The 24,179-nt window shown below is 44.9% G+C and overlaps 1 protein-coding gene and 1 pseudogene across 3 annotated transcripts in view; both read right to left on the bottom strand.

The window, feature by feature from the left end:
- Window positions 1-24,179, bottom strand: part of LOC135011624 (17-beta-hydroxysteroid dehydrogenase type 6-like) — a 142,672-nt gene that overhangs the window by 29,976 nt on the left and 88,517 nt on the right. For all 3 annotated transcript variants that reach the window (XM_063952477.1, XM_063952476.1, XM_063952475.1), the window contains exons 2-3: window positions 8,471-8,793; window positions 520-778 (exon numbers count right to left, since the gene is read on the bottom strand). In XM_063952477.1, the coding sequence (XP_063808547.1) occupies window positions 520-778; window positions 8,471-8,783 (572 nt within the window). In that variant the 5' untranslated portion in view covers window positions 8,784-8,793. The remainder of the gene's footprint in view (window positions 1-519; window positions 779-8,470; window positions 8,794-24,179) is intronic.
- On the bottom strand, window positions 21,003-21,120 carry LOC135052666 (5S ribosomal RNA; annotated as a pseudogene).

Here is a 24,179-nt window from a genome sequence, read left to right as displayed (position 1 = left end):
ACTGTTATTGGTATCCCTGGCTATTGGGAAATAAAAATAATGGGTAATTAGGCTAATAATAACAACAATAATAATAATATGTGCCTCCATTTATAGATTAAATCTTTGGTCAAATAACATTAATATAGACCCATCAAATAATAAGAATCTTATGGTTAAAAATAAATTAATAATAATAATAATAATAATAATAATAATAATAATAATCATCAGTGGCCCATTTAGTAAAATTATAATAATCTCTGACATAGTTAAATATAAATCTGTAATCCCTGTAGTTGAATTAAATCATTTGGATCCCATTTCAGTCAAATACTTCTGATCCAGTCAAGGGCTACTCAGTTTTTGGCCATCATTTTATAAGGCATTGCTTTCTTTTCTTTTTTAACATTTCTACTTTTTTTTTTTGGACAATTTCTACTCTATTATTATTATATGCTAAATCACTATATTGCACTCTATATAAACAGAATTTGAGGACTACAAAATAGGAATATAGCACAGGTACATATTGCTCACCGGATACTATCAGAGAATGATTCCACGCCATATTTAGACATACAGTATCCTCCACCACAGATAGTTAGTCTACCAGCAATACTTGCTACATTCACTACACGTCCTCGGGCCTTCCGGATCAGAGGAAGCATCTTCAGGGTGACATCAACAACGCCCAATAAATTCACATTTAGGATTTTTGAAAAATCCTCCTTATTCAGCCATTCATTTGGGGCAGTTGGGACAGCAACACCAGCATTATTCACCACACCCCACAGACCTGCAGACAATAAACGCAGATGGATGAAAACAGTTTTGTATTGCTATAGCTGCTGTATCATTCCACAGTACATGTTTTATATGAAGTATGCAACCACAAAGTAAAATGAGTCATAAATTATAGATACATTGCTACCATATGTATACATAGGGGACTAATCACAAAAAGACCAGCAGTGCACAACAAGCCAATATTCAAGAGTTCAATAAGTAAGGTAAAAAAAAAACCTCACATGCATAATGTTTTCTAATCCATTCTAATTTCCCATCAGGCCAGAGCAGGTAGACCACTGCTTCCCTCACGGCCATTGGACTGCACCTCAAATCTCTCAGTGGGCGGTATTCAAATGATATATCACGCCCAATCATCTTTCTAAAGTGATCCCAGTTATCACGCATATCACACCCATAGTGGGTCTGGGACTCCAGGTCGACAACAAAAAGGTCGACACACCTTAGGTCGACGGCAATTGGTCGACACACCTTAGGTTGACATGGGCAAAAGGTCGACATGGACAAAAGGTCGACTGGAACAAGGTCGACATGGAACAAGGGCGACATGAGTTTGTTTTTTTGGTGTCGTTTTCTTCATAGAGTGACCGGGAACCCCAATTAGTGCACCGCTTCGCTCGCCATGCTTCGGGCATGGTGCCTTCGCTCCGCTACCGCTTCGCTCGCCACAGATTACCGTTCCAATCATAGTCCACGTGGATCGTTAAGTATGAAAAGGTTCCAAAAAAGAAAAAAATTGTGAAAAACTCATGTCGACCTTTTTCCATGTCGACCTTGTTCCTGTCGACCTTTTGTCCATGTCGACCTAAGGTGTGTCGACCAATTGGCGGCGACCTAAGGTGTGTCGACCTTTTTGTTGTCGACCTGGAGTCCGGATACCACCCATAGTAATCAGGTTTAGCTGCGTAAAGGGTTGGATGCCCTCACTACCCCGGGGGTAGCAAGATGAAATGATTATACCACTCCTATCACAGAAACAGAACGGGTGTGGAAGGGGGTTATAAGAGTTGAATACTGCCCATAGTGTCCCAACATCAGTTGTAAGATGGCGATACTGGCAAAACTATGGTTAAACATTGAGGTACTTAGCGTGATCAGATTTCTGCACCTAAAGGGCACATCAGCAGTTGAAATGTATCACCTACTTGTTGAGGTGCATGGTGATAACGTCATGTCATGGAAACAGGTTTGGTGCACTGTCTGTGGTAGATGTGCCTGGTTGGCCAGATCACTGCTTGTCTTGCCATTATCAAAGGCATTACATGCGTGAGAGGTCTTGTTACTTTACTTATTGAACATTGAAAAATAAACGTTATGGAAAGAACTTTCCGTTGATAACGTGATTTCTCTTATGTCCACAGGTATCCACAGGATAACATTGGGATATTGTCGAGCGACAGCGAAAATGGCACCAACATGGTCACGAGCTTTCTGGCCTCCCAGGATGCATTGGGGCCTCCACTATATAGTCCCGCCCACTGACTCAGTCAGATCAGTTCTTTCCACAGCGATTATAGGCAGGAACATTAGGTAGAGACCTGTACAGGCGATAAGAACACACATGCACACCCTTCCATACAAGAAGGAAGAGGTTTTTAGTGTTTGTCTAGATCCTCAAATCAGATGCGTCCGGGTGGGATCCCTGTGGATACCTGTGGACAGAAGAGAAATCACGTTATCAACGGTAAGTTCTTACCATAACGTTTATTTCTCTGGCTGGGTCCACAGGATTATCCACAGGATAACATTGGGATTCCCAAAGCCATTTTAGTGGTGGGGACGCTCCTGATTGCACAGGAGGACCTTTCGCCCGAAGTCTGCATCATGAGAGGCAAAAGTATCCAAGGCATAATGTCTGATGAATGTGTTTATGGAAGACCATGTGGCTGCCTTACATATCTGTTCTGCTGATGCACCCTGTTGTGCTGCCCAAGAAGGACCTACCTTACGTGTAGAGTGTGCAGAGACATTAGCCGGAATAGGGAGATCTGCATGAGAATAAGCTTCAGATATTACCACTCGGAGCCATCTCGCCAGCGTCTGTTTACTAGCAGGCCAATCTCTCCTATGGAATCCGTAGAGGATGAAGAGGGAATCTGTTTTCCTGATGGCACAAGTACGATCTATATAGATTTTTAAAGACCGGACCACGTCCAGTGACGCTTCTCCAGCAGATAGTCCCGATACCTGAAAAGCTGGGACTACAATCTCTTCATTCAGGTGAAACTTTGACACCACCTTTGGAAGATAACTAGATCTCGTTCTGAGAACTGCTCTGTCTGGAAAAAAACTTAGGAAAGGAGACTTACATGATAATGCTCCTAAATCTGACACTCTTCTGGCTGACGCCATTGCCAGTAAAAAAAGAACTTTAACCGTTAACCACTTAAGATCCGCTCTCTCAAGTGGTTCAAACAAAGGACCTTGGAGAAATTTAAGAACTAAATTTAAATCCCAGGGAGCTGCAGGAGGAACAAATGGAGGTTGAATATGTACTACTCCTTGGAAAAACGTACGTACATCCTGTAGGTCAGCAATCTTCTGCTGAAACCATACAGTCAACGCTGAGACTTGCACCCTCAAGGAAGCAACCTTCAACCCTTTATCCAATCCTGCCTGCAGAAAATCCAAAATCCTAGCTACTTTAAAGGCTCTTGGATTGTAATTTTTTCCAGAACACCAATGAATATAGGCTTGCCATATTCTATGATATACATGGGCCGAAGAAGGCTTTCTTGCTCTAAGCATGGTTTGGATTACTTGCTTTGAAAATCCTTTAGCCTCTAAGATAGAGGTTTCAACAGCCACGCCGTCAAAGACAGGCGATCCAAATGACTGTGACAACAAGGACCCTGCATTAACAGATCTGGACGTTGAGGGAGCAGTATCGGTGCTTCCACGGACATTCTCCACAGATCTGTGTACCAATGCCTTCTTGGCCAAGCTGGAGCTATTAGAATGATTGCTCCTTTTGCCTGTTTTATCTTTCTCACTACTCTGGGTAACAGAGATATTGGAGGGAACAGATATGCCAGCTGAAACCTCCATTCTACTGACAGTGCGTCTACCAGGACTGCTCCTGGGTCCCTTGTTCTTGATCCGTACCTCGGAACTTTGTTGTTTAGACGAGACGCCATAAGGTCTATCTCCGGTAGACCCCATCTGTTCACCAGTGTCTGAAACACTTCTGGGTGTAGTGCCCATTCGGTTTCCTGAATGGTGTGCCGACTGAGAAAATCCGCTTCCCAATTTAGTACACCCGGGACAAATACTGCTGACAATGCTGGGAGATGGAGTTCTGCCCACTTTAGAATGGGAGTTACTTCCTCCATCAGACTCTTGCTGTGAGTCCCTCCTTGATGATTTAGGTATGCTACTGCCATCGCATTGTCTGAGCGGATCTGGACTGGTCTTCCTTGTAGATTGTCCTTTGCCTGAACTAGGGCCAAGTAAATGGCTCTTATTTCTAACAGATTTATCGGCTGGCGACTTTCCCTTGCGGTCCATTTTCCCTGGAACCATAGGCTTCCGAGTACCGCCCCCCAACCTTGCAGGCTGGCATCTGTCGTCAGGACTTGCCACTCTTTTATCCAAAAGGGTCTCCCCTTGTTTAAATGGTCTGTCTGTAGCCACCATGCTAGAGACCTTTTTACATTTACTGGAATCTTTATCATCTGCTTCTTTATTGTTTGATGATTTCCGTTCCATTTTGTCAAAATGAGATGCTGCAATGGTCTGGAGTGGAATTGCGCATATTCCACCATGTCGAACGTTGATACCATCAGACCCAACAGTCGCATTGCTGCATGGACTGACATTGTCTGGGCTTGCAACGCTTCCTGAGCCATGACCTGCACCTTGACTATTTTCTTCTCTGGTAAGAGAACTCTCTGTAGGTCTGAATCCAATATGGCTCCCAAATTAACCATCCGCTGTGATGGATTCAGGGACGACTTCTCCCAATTTATGAGCCACCCGTGTCTCTGTAAACAAACTATCGTGTGTTGGAGATGGCTCAACAGTAAATCTTGCGACTGTGCTAAGATTAATAGGTCGTCTAGGTATGGGAATATCCTTATCCCTTGTTTGCGCAGACAAGCTGCCATAACCACCATGATCTTGGTAAACACCCTGGGTGCTGTAGCTAGCCTGAAGGGCAGAGCTTGGAACTGGAAGTGTTCCTTGAGGATGGCAAACCTGAGGTAACACTGATGTGATAGTGCTATAGGCACATGTAGGTAAGCATCTTGCACATCCAGAGATACCATATAGTCTCCCGGTTCCATAGCCAACATTATGGAGCGTAACGTCTCCATATGGAACTTCGGGATCCATATGTAATTGTTCAACATCTTCAGATTTAGAATTGGTCGATATGACCCATTTGGTTTCTGGATTAGAAACAGATTGGAGTAATACCCCTGTCCCTTTTGTGATGGAGGTACTGGGACAATCACACCTGACTGCAGTAATTTTTGGACTGCTTCTTGCAGGGCATTGGCCTTCGACTCTATACGAGACGGGCTGGTGCAAAAAAATCTTTGAGGAGGCTGCCTCCTGAATGGGAACCCATACCCCTGAGATACTACCTTCTGCACCCAGGCATCTGTTGTTGACTGTTGCCATGTGTGTGCAAATTGCAGGAGTCGGCCCCCAACCCTGGAATCCTCCAGGCGGAGGCCCGTCTCTTCAGGCTGAGGGCTTTTGTTCAGGTTTGGAAGCTGGCTTTTTGCTAGCCCACTGCTTCCTACCCCTGGATTTAAACTGGGGTTGTTTAGGCTCCTCTTTACCTTTCGCTTTGCTTTGCCAGCGAAATGAGCGAAATTTTAAACACTTGGACTTAGGGTTGTAGGTAGCCGGAAATCTGACCTTCTTCGATTCAGCCTCTGACTCTAGGATATCCGATAAAGGTTTTCCAAATAATATATTACCCACGAAAGGCAATGCTTCCAATTCCTTCTTGGACTCCGCATCTGCCTTCCAGGTCCGTAGCCAGACTGCTCTGCGAGCGACTACTGCCAGGGCTGAAGCTTTAGAAGCAACAGTGCCTACATCAATGGCTGCTTCTTCTAAATACTGGGCAGATTGTCTTAAACGGCAAAGACGATCCTCTTGCTCCCTAGTAGGAGAGGGGATGTCATTCTCTAGTTCCTCTATCCATTCGCCCATTGCCTTTGCTACCCAGGCCGAAGCCATAGCAGGTCTTACCACTGCACCCACAAGAGAAAAAATATTTTTCAATAGGCTCTCTACCCTCCTGTCTGTGACATCATTCAAAGAGGTAGATGACAGTGGCAAAGCAGATTTGTGCACTAGTCGCAGAACATGTGCATCTACTTTTGGAGGAACTTCTCTCTTCGAACAATCTCCAGCAGGAAATGGATAATAAGAATCCCATCTCTTAGGAATCTTATACTTTTTACCGGGCGCTGCCCAAGACTCATCCATCATTTCCGTCAACTCCTCTGACGCTGGAAATTCAGCTTTCACTGACTTTGTTCGTTTGAATACAGGTGCTTTTGCTTTTAACGCTGTCTTGGCTGGTTCTTCCAGAGAAAGCACAGCCTTTACTGCATTAATGAGTTCAGCTACATCATCTGAACTAAAGCTCTGCGACTGATCATCATACGGAGTTGAATCTATTGTTTCCGCATCATCATCCGATGTATCCTCTTGTGTAGTCTGCCATACAGACGTATCTGTCTTAGTCTTACCTACCCCTTGGTTGCTTGTAGAGGCTACTGGAACCAAACCATAGGAAGGGAGCTGCATGTATGGGTTCATAGTGTAACCCAACCCTTGAGGTGGTGCTACTGGAGCTAACCTGTCCGCTATTGAAGACAGAGTCTTTGCGAACATATTCCATGGTGGCTCTACTGGAGGTTGAACTAACTCCTGTTTTTTACTTCGCTGAAAAGCGAAACAGTTTGCACACAAACCCTCATAAGTGACCAATTGAATCATATCAATTACCCCTGACTTACAAGATAAGCATGTTAGGGCTGTAGGAGTGCTTGACAAATTCTCCTCATCACTTTTGCCGCTCACAGACATTTTTTCTGATATTGACTACACAATTTTGTGACTGAACCACACCCTATAATCAGTATATAGAGGTGAAATCAATCTGACCACAGTGCACCTGATTTGAGGGTCAGAACAGGACTGACATTACACAGAGAAGTCAGCACACATACTAGCAGTCAGTCACATGTTAAAGCATTAGACATTGTCATATGAGAATACAACCTCCATAATAACTTATACATAAGTAGGAAAATTGTACTTCTGTTTAACTGGTTCTTTTTCAACATAACATGCAGAAAACACAGTAATATACAGGTCTCATATGCAATAGGTACTAAAAATTAACAGTGCACACTAAGAAGTAGAAGGAATTTTTAGTACTGTTACCCTGCCTCCAGGGAGCGGGATACAGGGAGACTCACCACACTTCCATATCCAAGCAAAGATGCTCGAAAGACGCTGAGTGGATTCAGACGCTACTGGTGTACACTGCCGCTCTTGGTAACTGATAATGGACACGGACGCTCACCAACGGACACGGACGCTGAGCGACTCCACGTGCATGCAGACACTAAAGGCCTGCGACTCGGTCTGGGCGGGTTTATATCCAGTATACACAACCGCAGCGTCTAAGCTGCGACCGAGTATCCTCGTGGTAGCGTCTGAGCCGGAAGTGAGGTCATGCAGTTCATGAAACGAGAGACCCGCGGGAACTGGCCATGAACTCGGAGGAGGGACGGCCAGGAGAGCGTCTGAAACCCCCTGTTGACTTAAACTCCCAGGATCGCGGCCTCACCTAGTCCTGGCGCCTATGATCCCCGGAGCGTAGCGCTGTCACACTTGAGATGTTCGGCGCATCAACACGCTGTTTGTAGTCTCCACCAAATCAGCGTAGCTGTGTCCTGACCCCTCTAGTAAGAGGAAGTCCATATACTCACTGTCTCCCCATGCTCCGGCCACAGTCTGGTAACGTCTGCTGGACCTGCTAGAACATCCGACACAGACGCCCGTCGAGACAGCACTGTACCGCGAAGGTAAGCGTTGTTGCGACCCGGTGGGGAGTTGTTGGAGCGACTCTTTCTAATACACGTTTAAGACGCTGTTAAGAGAAGTCGCTCAAACCAAAACAGTAAGTCTATAAAAATAAAGTAATGAAAACTTGAGGCTGCTTTCACAGCAGCCCTGTGACCATGCGGCTTCCTGCCGCACCAAGCAAAAAACTGATCTGACTGAGTCAGTGGGCGGGACTATATAGTGGAGGCCCCAATGCATCCTGGGAAGCCAGAAAGCTCGTGACCGTGTTGGTGCCATTTTCGCTGTCGCTCGACAATATCCCAATGTTATCCTGTGGATAATCCTGTGGACCCAGCCAGAGAAATCTCTGATTCTATGTTATTTATGTGAAAGGCTCCCCACAAGGTAGAGTATGGTGGTGGGGTTCCATCAGGGTATATACTTTGCTGTCTCCAGACCTTTGTGGCCTGGGCAGTGGCACAAGTCATACAACTTTCGTTACAGGCCTGATAGCATGTGGCTCCACAGTTGATACAAGAATCCAATTCCCAGTTCTGCTAACCACAGATAATTCATGCTGCAGATTAGTAGATTGTGAATTTTATAATGTACAAATTTATATAATCCAATAAACTCTGACCTTTATCACCCACAATACCAGCAACCCATTTTGCTGCAGAGCTCACACTCTGGCTGTCAGTAACATCAAGGATCACAGTCTTCAGCCTGTTGGATGTCTCCTTCTTCAGGCTTTCAGCACCTCTCTGCGATAGACATGCTGCAAGAACATGCAAGCCACGCTTGTCTAATTGCTTAGCTGCTAGGTTTCCAAAGCCAGAGTCACATCCTGTGATCAGCACATATTTATCTGTTAGGTTTGGTAAGATCTGTTTGTTTCGGTTCCACCTGAACAGGTAGATCACTGTTAAGAGCACAAGTAGAAGAACCCACATGACAGTTGTCCTGTAATGAAAATTCAGGTTAAAAGGAAACATTTTTTTTTTCAAAGTATCATGTATTATTCACATATCGTGTATAGTTAAACTAGAGCAATGTTTCTCAACCTCGGTCCTCAAGGCACACTAACAATCCAGGTTTTAGTGATATACATGACTGAGTACATATGGATAAACCAAAAGAATTGGGGGGCTAATTAAGTCACCTGTTCTGAAGTATGGCTATCCTCAAAACCTTGTCTTGAGGACCATAGGTTGGGAACCTCTGAATTAGAGCCTTGAGAGAAATGCTCTCAAAACTAAAGTTAGGCTAACAGGAGTGTATTTATGAACCTAAAGTGGCCCTAGAAAAATCTCTGGAAGTGGGTTCATGTGGATGGGAATAAACATTAAGCAAAACAACACAAAAGTAGATGGGATTAGTTCATTATTATCAGTAGAGACATCAATTATATTTATCCTAACCCTAACTGCAGACTAAGCCTAACCATAACCCTAACTGCAGGCTACCACTAAAGGGGCCTAAACACAGTTCGATTCTGGCTATGAATGATTTAGCTTAATGATTTCCCTTGAAGCTCCCGGAGTCCAGAACCAACGATATTGACTATACACACTGAACGATTTTGGCTATACAGTGTGCTGGAATGTCAGGGGGGTGGGTGGGACTTTTGGAGGGGATAATCATTATCGTTGGCTTATATCATTAGTACCATACACAAACAAACAACATGCACTATCTAAGCCAGAAAAGACTGTGCTTGCACAGTCTATTTTTTCCAGCGATGACGATATGCGGGAGCCATCGTTGGTTCTATATACGATATGCACTAGTTTTTCTAACAAAATACAGTAGACTATATATAGTCCATATCGTTAGCTAGAATCGTACAGTGTTTATGCAGTTTAAGATTAAGTGCCACCTAATCCCAACTCTAAACCTAATGTCATGTGTTGCCATTCTGCTTATTGACATTCATAATGTCGATATTTTCTACATGTCAGCTGTATGTCATAATGAAATTAAAAGCAACATGATAAATGTTGACATTCTTAACATGTTGACATCCTACATGTCAAAATTAAAATCATTTCGACATAAAGAATTTTTACATTCAGTCCATGTTAACATCATTGTATTCACATTTTCACTACATCCTGCATTCTGACTACATCATGCAAGCATAACCAAAATGACATTGGCTACTATAGAGTATTTCTATACATTTTTAGATGGTCATGAAAGTGAATAGTTTATGTAGGAAGCAATGTATGTGGGGGGTAATGTAACTTATGTGAGGAGGAATATATTGTATGTAGGGGCAATGCAATTTATGTGGGGAGCAAAATGATTTATTAGGGGTGCAATGTGATTGTTTTTTCTATGGGGAATAATATTATTTTTTGTGAAGGCAAATGTGTGTGGGGGCTTTTTTTTTTTTACTGTGGGGGCCAATGTGTGTGGTTTTGTCCCCGTGGGGTGGGGTGTGCCTTGGCAATTGAAAAATATTGTTTGGTGTGCCGCGAGTCAAAAAAGGTTGAAAATCACTGGTCTACGGGGAAGAGGAAGACAAATGGATAACATGAGGGGTAAGCTAGGGACCTGAGGGCATGACGCAAGAGAGGTAGAGATGGCCGAAGCAGGAGGGTGGCATAAGCTATGTGGTGACATGGTCATGTGGTGGATGAGTATGCTTTGATAAACAGGTGTTTTTTTAGCATCCATTTTAAGCTACTGTATGCTGGGTGGAGGATAATATGAAAGAGCAAGGGAGAACATTTCAGTGTAGGGGGATGCCTGGGAGAAAATGTGGATTCAAGAGTGAGATGCAGTAATGAGAGTGGAGGAAAGGTGATGGTTACTGACCAACCAACCAGAGATTGCGGGAGGGAGCAAGTACAGAGATGAGGTTGGAGATGTTGGGAGCAGTGGAGTTAGAGAGGGCCTTGTATGTGAGGGTGAGGAGTTTGAAGTGGATTCTGTAGGGGAAGGGGAGCCAGTGCAGAGTTTGGCAGAGGTGAGAGGTGGATGTGGAACAGCGGGAGAGCAAGATAAGCCTAACTGCAGCACTCAGAATAGATTGTAGGGGAGCGAGATGGGAGCTGGGGAGGCCAGTAAGTTGAAGGTTGCAGAAGTCACAATGAGAAATGATCAGTAAGTGGTTAATATGTTTAGTAACATCCAGGGACAGTAACGGTCTAATGCAAGTGATGTTGAAGAGCTGGAACCGACAGGATTGAGCTAGAGATTGAAAGTGTGTGTGTGGGGCATGTTTAATATATTTACCGTTGTTTCTGGTATCCAGTTGTTATTTAACTCCATATTGACAATTCTATCAAATTCCTTTGTAAACGCAAAGGCGGGATCAGGAGTAATTTCTAAAATTTGTAATCCATGCAATCTAATAAAACGACACCACCACCCTTATCAGCTGATCTCACAATAAGTTTAGTATTGTCTTTCATAGATTTTAACTCTGTATTAAGCCGGGTACACACTGGGTGATAATGAAATGCCGGCGATGAACGACTATATTGTACGATATAGCGTTCAATGATATAGCGTATAAGCACTGAACGTTATTGTTCAACGATATTGATCAGTGACATCACCGCCGGTATTCCCGGGCATGCAGCTCAGCACAACATTGACGGGTTGAGCTGCATATCAGCTCAATATAGGTAATCGCTGAACGACGTGTAGGAACGCGCATCATTCACCAATATTACCCCTTACACACTGGACGATATAAAAAATAAACCATAATGATTATAGTTTATTTTTTAGGCTGAAATCACCCAGTGTGTACCCGGATTCAGGTTGGCTCAGAGTGGATGGGTATGTTTCTGCCCGTTGACAGAGAAGGAGCCGAAAAGTGCACCCAGAGACTAGAAAGAAGAAATAGTATGGTGATAGAGGAAATAAACTATGTCAGATGATGTGAGAAAAGGGAGAATACCTCCTGTAAAGAGGAAAATCCAGTGTTGACCAGGATGGATGCAATCAGAAAAAAAAATCAATGACACATGCACTTGTAAAGTATTAAAAAAAAACACAATTTAAGTTTATTAAAATTATAATATCATATACCCCACAGTCGACTGGACAAAGAATATATTAAAAATCCACAACATATGTGAAGTAAAATATAATATGAGCTTTTATACAAAACACCACTCCCCAGTAGGCTTAGTGTCCATGTAGCTGCAAATAGTAATCACTCTAATGTTGATTGTAATGGATCACTTATGACTACAGTGCTGTAATTTATAACTCTATGCACAGAGAGAGAATGTTGTGACTGAAAATCTCACAGCATAGTGATAATAAAGGCTTTTTATCTTTCAGTGTGTTAGGATCTCCTGCTCTGTGCTGCCACGTCGCCATGGCAACCGGGAGGCAAGTGTTAGCGAAGTAACCTGAGCGCAGCTGATACTCCGGTCCGGGTTTTTACTGTGTAGTGGTTACAGGCTCTGTGCACGGCAGGGAATCCGGCGCTGGTTTTGTGCTCACAGTCTGTGAGGTCTGAGTGGGGCGTGGACAGCACCTGCTATATAAACCATCCTCTCAGGCTAGGCAAATGCTGCTGAATCTTTGTTTGTTAATCAGTTCCAGAGAGTTAGCTAGTACTGTGTGACTTTGTATTTACTTGTTGCTTACTGCGAATAGGCCTTGGGATTTGGTACTTCATTCTGCCAATCCGGACCTAGCAGTAAGACTGGAGTTAGTTGTTTGACCTGCTGGGGTTCTTTTGCTATTCTGTGAACCCAGCAGGTTTGCGGCTGTACTCTCAGACCTGCTTGCTTAATCCTCCCTCACTGTGCAGGGCGTCCCGGTGTCAGTTTAGTGGCAGTAAGCTGAACCTGTGCCCTGCAAGTGGGGGTTAGGATTGTGGATACTCTCCTTGTGTCTATATTTCTATCTCTGACCAAGGAGTTTATTCCCACACCCGTTGGTAACCCTTTGGGGTTTTTTCTGTTGCTCTTAGCAACATCATTTCAGGTGCTCCACATGTGAAATCACTACACATCGCTTCATTGTCCGCTCTATTCCATCTGAGCATTCCTGACACTAGGGAGACACCCAATTCCTGAGCCTTTGGGCTTCCCCGTTCACTTTGTGTTTATTAGTTATTCCATCACCTCCTGTGTATGTTATGTTATACTGTCTGTGAGTTTGTTTGCTTTGCTTCCCTCTCTGTTCATACACCGGTATACTCCTGTTAGCACTGGTGTGCGTAACATATTGAGCAGCCTTACTCCTGTTGAAATTTTGTGGGAATATGGAGCATACCCCTCAAAATACTTTGCAACAGGTGGTCGATCAGGTGCAGGTCCTGACTCGACAATTTAATGAGATGTCCATTAAAATGAACACCCCGCAGGCCGCTAGCGGAGCTCCCGCAGCAGCAGCGGCAAGTTCAGGGGTTAAGGAGCCAAAAGTAAATCTCCCGGATCGTTTTTCTGGAGATCGCTCGCAGTTCTTTTGTTTCAAGGAAAGCTGTAAGCTATATTTCAGGCTTAGGCCCCAGTCTTCTGGGTCGGAGATTCAGCGGGTGGGCATGGTGATTTCCTTGCTACAAGGAGACCCAGAGGTCTGGGCATATGGGTTACAGCCTGACTGTCCGTCGCTTAAAAGTGTTGATGCTTTTTTTACGGCACTGGGCATTTTGTATGATGACCCTGACAAGATGGCTTCAGCCGAGGCTCAGATTACGGTTCTTAAGCAAGGGCGACGGCCAGCTGAGGTTTATAGTACGGAGTTTCGGAGGTTGGCTCATGATACCCAGTGGAATGACCCAGCCCGGAGAAACCAGTACCGAAGGGGCCTTTCTGACCAGATAAAGGACCAACTGGTACAATATCCCTCGCCTGATAGCTTAGATCAGCTCATGCAGTTATCCATCCGGGTGGATAGACGGCTGAGAGAGCGTAGGCTTGAAAGGGAGACCGCAGTTTCCTTTTTTCCCAAGGGAACCTCAGACTCTGAGGAATATTCCGAGGAGCCTATGCAGATTGGGGCTACCCGCCTCTCCTCGCGTGAGAAGACACGGAGGAGACAGCAGGGTTTGTGTTTGTACTGTGGGAATAAAGGTCATGTTGTAGTATCATGCCCAGAAAAAACGGAAAACTTCAGGGCCTGAGGGTGATGGGAAATATCCTGTCAGGCCAGAAGTCAGAATTTCCCAAAAAGACTTTTCTCATTCCGGTGACTTTGGAGATCCTCGGTCAAACTGTCAAGACTGAGGCCTTTGTTGACAGTGGGGCAGATGGGGTTTTCATGGACCGTCAATTCGCCCTGGAACACTCTGTTCCCTCAGTACCTTTGGCATCAGAGATTGAGATCTGTGGGTTAAACGGGGAACCATTGTCCCAGGGTAAAATTACCTCCTGCACCAGCCAAATTCCTTTGTTTATTGGAGCCACACACTCTGAAAAATTGTCTTTTTATGTGACTGTCTGTTCTTTTGCCCCATTGGTTTTGTGGTTACCCTGGTTAAGGGCCCATAACCCTCAATTTGACTGGGTCTCGGGGGAGATTCTTAGTTGGGGTAGTGATTGTTTCAGGAGTTGCTTGAGCCTTCCAGTCAGGCTCTCGCAGCTATGTTTGCCAGGATTGCCAGGATGTTATGCAGATTTTGCGGATGTGTTCTCCAAAAAAGTTGCGGAGGTACTACCTCCCCATATGACTGTGCCATTGATTTGTTGCCGGATGCTAAGCTTCCCAAGAGCAGGTTGTACTCCCTGTCACGTCCTGAGACTCAGGCTATGGCAGAGTACATTCAGGAGAACTTGGCTAAGGGATTTATCAGACCCTCACAGTCCCCAGTTGGGTCGGGGTTCTTTTTCGTGGGTAAAAAGGACGGTTCGTTGCGACCCTGCATCGACTTCAGGGAATTGAACCGTATCACGATTGAAAACTCGTACCCACTGCCTCTCATTTCGGTTTTGTTTGACCAGCTTCGTAGTGACACAATTTTTACTAAGATTGACCTACGCGGTGCTTACAATCTAATCCGAATAAGAGAGGGGGATGAATAGAAGACTGCCTTTAATACCCACTCAGGGCATTATGAATATTTGGTGATGCCTTTTGGGCTCTCTAATGCCCCGGCAGTCTTCCAGGAATTCATGAACGATGTGCTCAGGGAATATTTGGATAGATTCTTAGTTGTTTATCTAGATGACATCCTAATCTTCTCTCATTCCCTGGAGGAACATCGGAAGCATGTACGCTTACTCCTCCAGAAACTCAGAGACCACCAGCTTGGGGCGAAGCTGGAGAAGTGCAAGTTTGAAGTCCAGCAAATCGCATTTCTAGGGTATATTATCTCCTCAGAAGGTTTCCAAATGGAGGGTTCTAAGGTACAGGCAGTCCTGGATTGGGTGCAGCCCACTAATTTGAAGGCGCTTCAGCATTTTCTGGGCTTTGCGAATTTTTATAGACGGTTTATCGCTGGATTTTCGTCTATAGTGGCCCCCTTAGTGGCACTCACTAAGAAAGGGGCGGATGTTGCTCACTGGTCTTGTGAGGCCAAAGCGGCCTTTGCCCATCTCAAAAGGGCATTTGTCTCGGCCAAGGTGCTGCGACACCCAGATCCAGAGCGTCCTTTTGTGGTAGAAGTGGATGCCTCTGAGATAGGTATTGGGGCAGTGCTCTCTCAGATGGGGGTGTCCGATAATCGCCTTCATCCCTGTGCTTACTTTTCCCGTAAATTTTCGTCTGCCGAGATGAATTATGATGTGGGTAACCGGGAATTGTTGGCTATAAAGGATGCACTCGGGGAGTGGAGACACTGGCTTGAGGGGGCTAAGTTTGTGGTCTCAATTCTCACCGACCATAAGAATATGGCATATTTAGAGTCAGCGAAGCGGCTCAATGCCAGGCAGGCACGATGGGCTTTGTTTTTTGCTCGCTTTAATTTTTTGATAACCTATCGCCCTGGGTCAAAAAACATCAAGGCTGATGCGCTCTCGCAGAGTTTTGCTCCAGTTCAAGAGACCACCGAGGAGCCATTGCCCATTGTGTCCCCATCATGTATTAAAGTGGGCATTACCAAGGACCTCTTGTCATTAGTCCTTAGAGCACAGGAGCAGGCTCCTCCATACCTTCCGGTAGGTCTTTTGTTTGTGCCTCCTAGGTTAAGACAGCGAGTGTTCCTGGAATTCCATGCCAAGAGGTCGGCAGGGCATCCGGGTATTGCCAGAACTCGGGAGTTGCTGTCTAGAGCGGTGTGGTGGCCCTCGGTGGCTAGGGATGTGGATCAGTGGGTTCGGGCATGTGATGTTTGTGCCCGAAATAAAACTCCTAGAGGGGTTCCTGTCGGCCCATTACATCCACTCTCTATTCCGTCTAAGCCATGGACCCACATTTCCATGGATTTTGTGGTGGACTTGCCCAAATCCTCGGGGATGACAGCCATTTGGGTTGTCGTTGACAGGTTGTCGAAGATGGCGCATTTAGTTCCACTGGTTGGGTTGCCATCGGCCAGATGCCTGTCTGAGTTATTTATGCAGCATGTTGTGCACCTCCACGGGTTGCCATTTGATGTGGTCTCTGACCGTGGATCCCAGTTTGTGGCCAAATTCTGGAGGGCATTTTGTTCTGATCTCCAGATTTCTGTGAACTTGTCGTCAGGCTACCATCCACAGTCTAATGGGCAGACTGAGAGGGTGAACTAGTCCTTGGAGCAGTTCCTCAGGTGTTATGTCTCCAAGTGTCATACTGACTGGGTTGCTCATCTGTCCATGGCGGAGTTTGCCTATAACAACGCGGCTCACTCTGCTACAGGGATCTCTCCCTTCCTTTGTGTGTATGGGCATCATCCTAAGGCCAATTCTTTTGACCCCCTGGATTCCACGCCTGGTGGTTCCTCTGTTGTTTCGGTCCTTGGGGGTATTTGGAGGAAAGTGAAGAAAGCCCTTGTGTCTGTGTCATTAGTGACCAAAAGGGTTTTTGATAAGCGGAGAAGACCCTGCAGCTTCAAATTAGGAGACTTCGTCTGGTTGTCCACCAAGAATTTGAAGTTGAGACAGCCATCTCATAAGTTAGGCCCCCGGTTCATCGGCCCTTATAAGATCACCAGGGTTATCAATCCGGTGGCATTTCAGTTAGATCTGCCCCGTTCATTGGGTATCAATAAAACATTTAATTGTTCCCTTTTAAAACTGGTGGTTAGTAATCCTTCTTCCAGTGGAAGACCTTCTCCTCTTCTGATACGGGGTCAGAGGGAGTTTGTGGTTGAAAGGGTTCTTGACTCCAAGATGGTTCGGGGTCGGCTGTCATTTTTGGTGCACTGGAAGGGGTATGGCCCGGAGGAGCGGTCGTGGGTGCGCAGTTGTGATCTTCATGCCCCCAGACTGATACGCTCTTTCTTCTCGCAGTTCCCCGATAAACCCGGTGGTAGGGGTTCTTTTACCCCTCGTCAGAGGGGGGGTACTGTTAGGATCTCCTGCTCTGCGCTGCCACGTCGCCATGGCAACCGGGAGGCAAGTGTTAGCGAAGTAACCTAAGCGCAGCTGATACTCCGGTCCGGGTTTTTACTGTGTAGTGGTTACAGGCTCTGTGCACGGCAGGGAATCCGGCGCTGGTTTTGTGCTCACAGTCTGTGAGGTCCGAGTGGGGCGTGGACAGCACCTGCTATATAAACCATCCTCTCAGGCTAGGCAAATGCTGCTGAATCTATGTTTGTTAGTCAGTTCCAGAGAGTTAGCTAGTACTGTGTGACTTTGTATTTACTTGTTGCTTACTGCTAATAGGCCTTGGGATTCGGTACTTCATTCTGCCAATCCGGACCTAGCAGTAAGACTGGAGTTAGTTGTTTGACCTGATGGGGTTCTTTTGCTATTCTGTGAACCCAGCAGGTTTGCGGCTGTACTCTCAGACCTGCTTGCTTAATCCTCCCTCACTGTGCAGGGCGTCCAGGTGTCAGTTTAGTGGCAGTAAGCTGAACCTGTGCCCTGCAAGTGGGGGTTAGGATTGTGGATACTCTCCTTGTGTCTATATTTCTATCTCTGACCAAGGAGTTTATTCCCACACCCGTTGGTAACCCTTTGGGGTTTTTTCTGTTGCTCTTAGCAACATCATTTCAGGTGCTCCACATGTGAAATCACTACACATCGCTTTATTGTCCGCTCTATTCCATCTGAGCATTCCTGACACTAGGGAGACACCCAATTCCTGAGCCTTTGGGCTTCCCCGTTCACTTTGTGTTTATTAGTTATTCCATCACCTCCTGTTTATGTTATGTTATACTATCTGTGAGTTTGTTTGCTTTGCTTCCCTCTCTGTTCATACACCGGTATACTCCTGTTAGCACTGGTGTGCGTAACACAGTGTTCATAAGTGATGTATACCTTTCCCTATTAGGATGTCTTCGGCTGTTAGTTAGATCCTTTGAGCACAGCTCTGGCTTGGGACTCCAGATAGAAACGGAGGGCAAAGATGATTACCTGCACATGCAGGTCAGCTCTCTGTCAATAGTTCAGACACTGTAGGAGCCGTAATGTAACGCATTTCCCCGCCTTCAATTGTTTAATCAGCGGCTTCCTCAGACATAAGACGTCTTAATAAGGAGAGTGTCTGGATCACTGACAGAGAGCTGACCTGCATGTGCAGGTAATCATCTTTGCCCTCCGTTTCTATCTGGAGTCCCATGCCAGAGCTGTGCCCAAAAGATCTAACCTGCAGCCGGGAACATCATAAAAAGGAGAGTGTGTGCATCACTGACAGAGAGCTGACCTGCATGTGCAGGTAATCATCTTTGCCCTCCGTTTCTATTTGGAGTCCCAAGCCAGAGCTGTGCTCAAAGGATCTAACTAACAGCGAGGAACATCCTAATAAGGAAAGGTATACAGCACTTATGAACACTGCAAGATAAAAAGCCTTTATTATCACTATGCTGTGAGATTTTCAGTCAGAACATTCTCTCTGTGCAGAGTTATAAATTACAGGGCTGTAGTCATAAGTGATCCATTACATACCTCCCAACTGTCCCGATTTTCGCGGGACAGTCCCGTTTTTTGGGGACTGTCCCGCTGTCCCACCCGCGGGCCACAGTGTCCATGGTGGGGAAAGGGGGGGATGGTAGTTGGGAGGCTCTGTCACTCGCTGCCCTTCCTATTCACTAGAGACAGAAGGAGGCGGGGCATGCCAGCAGCTTACAGAGCTCTGGGCATGCCCCCTCAGTGACTAAAACCGGGGGCATGGTCCGCGATCGCAGCACTCCCGCGAATCCACGCCCCCTTTCTCGAGGCCAAAAGGTACCTCTATTCACTTAAAAAAGTTGGGAGGTATGCATTACAATCAGCATTAGAGTGAATACTATTTGCAGCTACTGTATATGGACACTAAGCCTCCTGGGGAGTGGTGTTTTGTATAAAAGCTCATATTTTTTACTTCATATATGTTGTGGATTTTTTATATATTCTTTGTCCAGTTGACTGTGGGGCATATGATATTATTTTAATAAATTGAAATTGTGGTATTTTTAATACTTTACAAGCGCATGTGTCATTGAATTTTTTCTGATTGCATTTTCTTTCAAGGGATTGAGTATTCCCTTCTTTGACACAGCTGCTAGGTAAAGGGAATTTTGCAGGGTATTCTGGGGTCAATGGATGGCTCTTACAAAAGATCATAATCTTGCCCTCTGCTGCCCAGGTGAAGCCTGAGCTAGCTTAGCTGATAAGGCCAGCGGTGCAGCAGAGGCAGCTCATCAAAGTGCTCCTCTTATTTAAAAAAACCTTGCCTAATAACATTTATAAATGGATAAACCAATGTCCATTGAACTGTATGGTAACTTTTTCCGGGTTTTCTGTAATTTATTACATTAGTTATTAGAGATTATGTTTATGAATGCATTCTTATAGATACTTTCTATAAATCACATGGTATATTTTATTTGAATGGCAGTTTATACACACAAAATATGGAGGTCATCAGAAAATTGGTCCTGTCATCTATGAAAACCCCCACTAATTGGTCAGTCCAGTTGACTACAAAAATGTTTCTTAAAATAGTTTCATTTCTTTCCTCTAAACTAAGCGAGCAAGACATGTCTTTTTTATAAAATGTTTCATCCAAGGAACTAAAATGCAAACTACTACAGAACATGACATTCTCTACCTTAGCCACTATTATAGGCGCCTTTGGCTCCTCCTCTCTAAGCCGTGCACCTAATAATGAGAGTGCTAGGAGAATGAATATTCACATTGCTACTTGCATCTTTTTCTTTGTGTAAATAACTAAGAGCATGTTAAGATCTTCTTTCGGACAGGGGCACATTGGACTGGAAAACCAGGCTGGGAATTTTGTGGTATCAGTCCTAATAGTGGATGTTCTGTTGAGGGGGTGGGGTTTGTGGAAGGGATGGGGTTTTCCCTCCTAATAGGGCCTGATTATGAAATGGAGGCAGTCGCGGCCTTCCTTGCGTCATCTGCTGCAGTTGCAAATATATTAGCATCCTTTTGTGCCTTTTTACCCCAAAAAGTGTCATAGTCATAATGCAATGAAACTAGGATGCACAAGAAGACTATGCTGATTAATTTGGTATGTGGCACTTTCATATCTGTGTACTAATGAGTCAGTACATGTAGCACAACTGAACTTGGTACTTATCCATCATACAATACCATCAGAGAGGCATCTGATTTGCTCCAAATTTATTCTGCAGCAGGACAGCAACCCCAAACATACAGCCAATGTCTTTAAGAACTGTCTTCAGCATAAAAAAAAGCAAGAGACCTGGAAGTGATGATATGGCCCCCAATAGCCCTGATCTCAACATCATTGACTCTGTCTGGGATTACATGAAGAGAAAAAGACAAAAATACTTTTTTCTGGGAGCATTCATATGTAAATATAAATAATTCAGTGTGAAGTATGAATTGGATATAAAACTTAACTTTTTTATTTAGTTCATAAATAAAATATTAATCATAATGTCGTTAGTTCATGGATAAAATATTAGTCTTGGTGACAAATAACATAATCTTAAAAATCCTGATTGACCTTTTTGACATATGAGGTTCAAGATAGGGTGAAGGTGAAAATATCAAAAACGTGTGTTCAGGATTCCTTTGTGTGAATCAAATAGGATATCCAAATCATCACAGAACACTTGGGATATTCTCTTTTCTATGGAGACTGGAATGCTGATGCCAAAGATTAGATTCCAAAGAAATGAATATAAAGTGATGGTCTCCTAGAAAAAATGTCCACAGCACCTAGTATTCCCAGGTGGTCTCCCATCCAAGTACTGACCAGGCCTCACCTGCTTAGCTTCCGAGATCGGACAAGATCAGGCGCATTCAGGATAGTATGGCCACGGACAGTTTATTGTAAGGAGTGTGAAATGGAAACACTTCTGCTTTTTATACTGGATGGGGGTCAAGTTCAAGAACCCGTCCCCTGTTTTTCCAGATGAGAGAGGCCCTCATTCCGAGTTGATCGCTCGCAAGGCGATTTTAGCAGAGTTGCTCACGCTAAGCCGCCGCCTACTGGGAGTGTATCTTAGCATCTTAAAATTGCGAACGATGTATTCGCAATATTGCGATTACAAACTACTTAGCAGTTTCAGAGTAGCTCCACACTTACTCGGCATCTGCGATCAGTTCAGTGCTTGTCGTTCCTGGTTTGACGTCACAAACACACCCAGCGTTCGCCCAGACACTCCCCCGTTTCCCCGGCCGCTCCTGCGTTTTTTCCGGAAACGGTAGCGTTTTTTCCCGCACGCCCATAAAACGGCCTGTTTCCGCCCAGTAACACCCATTTCCTGTCAATCACACTACGATCGCCGGAGCGATGAAAAAGCCGTGAGTAAAAATACTATCTCCATTGTAAAATGACTTGGCGCAGTCGCAGTGCGAATATTGCGCATGCGTACTAAGCGCAATTTCACTGCGATGCGATGAAAAATACAGAGCGAACGACTCGGAATGAGGGCCGAGAGAGTGTGAGAAAACAACTTCTCCTTTCTGTTGTGACAGTAAGAGCGTATTATTCCAACCGAAGTGACTGTCAACCAGATGAGAGAGTGTTTTAGTTGAGAGACAAGAAAAGGGAGCACTTCTGCTTTCTGTTGTGACAGTATGATGATTGGCAGAGGCGTACCGCCTGGGCCAAAATTGCTGTCAACTAGATAAGAGAGTGTCAAGAATAGAAAAAGTAAGAATCAATTGAGGTGGGAAAATAAAGATGTGTAGCAAAATTGTTGCTTGGCAGTGATAAGTATTGTTTAAATAAACATAACTTCAAATATGCTGCAACCAAAATATTTAATATGGCATATACTGTAGGTCTCAACTGCTTGTTGAAATAATTATTGTATATTACTGGGGTTTATAAGGCAATAACTTGCAGAATAAAAAATGCAGAGTTTAAAGACCAGGTAAAATTCAAATGATCTGTGCAGGATTAAGTATGTTCCAACACCTTGAATTCAGTTGTCTCACGCACTTTACAACTGTCCAGATACCAACTATCATAGGCGTGCGCAGCTAATTTTATTAGGGGGTGCACCACCGGAGGGGCATGTTTAGCACCGCCCAGGGACATGTCTAGCACTATTTTACATTCTCTCAATAAAATCACATTGCTTAATATAATTTCTCCCTAATTCCTAATAATACAGGTAGATATAATAAACTCAGGAGAAATAAAATGACTGTCCGCTACGGCATAACCTTGAGTCCTAAGCTGCCAACCTATCCCTGACCCAGTGGTGGAACTAGAGTGTGGTGGGCCTAGGTGCATATACATCCCCCACAAACACACCCCACCCCTTGCACCCCTCAGCATCTACACCCTGATTTTGTGTGGGCAACTCTGAAAAGTATGGGAGATTTAGGTGGCCGAACATTTAAGATTTAATATAACACAAGTAATCTTTAAAATTTACACATGTGCCGTCAGAGCCAAATTTGTCTCTTTCTATGCCATCAGACCCCTCCTTTGCAGGACACCAGCATTTGTCACAAATGTCCCCATGCTCACCAGCTACCGACAGTAGTGCCCCTTATTCACATTATGCCACACAGTATGAGCCGAAATTCACATTACGCCACACAGTATGAGCCAAAATTCACATTACGCCACACAGTATGAGCCAAATTCACATTATGCCACTCACTCACAGTGACAGACAGCACTGCTGAACAACCGCTGGATGATTCATTAAGTCAATGGGCTCGATTCAATTCTAAGCGAGTTGAATAGAGCCAGTAATTAGCTCCTGGGGCTATTCAATACAATGCACTGTGACACCTGACAACAGGATTTCTCACATCCCCGGAGGGGTGTGAGCAGAAATCCGACAAAAGTGTCGGCACGATGATGATTTCTCCCCTTAGCATGGCGGAAACAACATCACGCCGGGTACTTAAATCGGAGAATGCCAGTTCTCTTGATAAAACACCCTGTTTAGTCTGGGAGAACGGGCATTCTCCGACTTACCACTGCGCTGTATTGAATAGCCCCGGGAGCTTATTCCCAGAGCTATTCAACTCGCTTAGAATTGAATCGAGGCCAATTAATTTTAAATTTGTCCTCTGGATCTATCCTAAGCGGAACGCTATAAGCAGCTCTTCCACAGCGGCGTTGGCATGGGACATGTGGAGATAGAGCATTGGTGGGTGCAAGGGCATGACATCATCGCGTCACATCACGCAGTTAGAGGAGGAGACTGGGGGAGGTTTACATGTACCCATGATTAACCCGGGCGCCCGGCTGTCAAGCAGCCAGTAATACAGTCCTGACCGGCAGGGTAATAATGAAAGAAATAATTATCTCAATTAATTTTCAGCCTCTCCCAGGAGGTTTTCTGCAGACAATGAGGCTGATGGGGAATTGAACACAAGAAACAAATAGTGACTTACTGTCTGTCTCAGTGATAGACTCTTCTAAACTGCCTCAGCATGTGTCCTCCGGCGGCGGCTCCAAGTACCCATGAGAGAGATGCTGCCTGCGGAGGACTGAGAGCGCGGGCGAGCAGCAGGAGAGCATGGGCGGGAGGGTGGTCAGGAGAGCATGGAAGGTTGGGTGGTCAGAAGAGCACAGGCGGGCAATCAGCAGGAGAGCACGGATGGGCGTGTGGGTGTGCGATCAGCAGGAGAGCACGGACGGATCAATAAACTTGCACAGCAATCACTTATTATGTAAGTTGAGCTCAGGACTTTTGTAGAAACCTGTTTTGGGATGTAAACTAATAATTGTGATGTGAGCCAGTCCTGAGCTCAATCTACATAATAAGTGATTGTTGTGCAAATTTATTGATACACAGCTAGTATTTGGACAGCTTTAAGGACTTGAGTAAAACAATTGAATTCCAGGTGTTGATATGAGCCAGCCCTGAGATTTACTTAATAATTGAATGTTTTGCTAGCCCTCTTTGA

This window comes from Pseudophryne corroboree, chromosome 2 (genome assembly GCF_028390025.1).
Source record: "Pseudophryne corroboree isolate aPseCor3 chromosome 2, aPseCor3.hap2, whole genome shotgun sequence".
Classification (NCBI taxonomy): domain Eukaryota; kingdom Metazoa; phylum Chordata; class Amphibia; order Anura; family Myobatrachidae; genus Pseudophryne; species Pseudophryne corroboree.
This window is presented reverse-complemented; position numbering and strand designations above follow the sequence as displayed.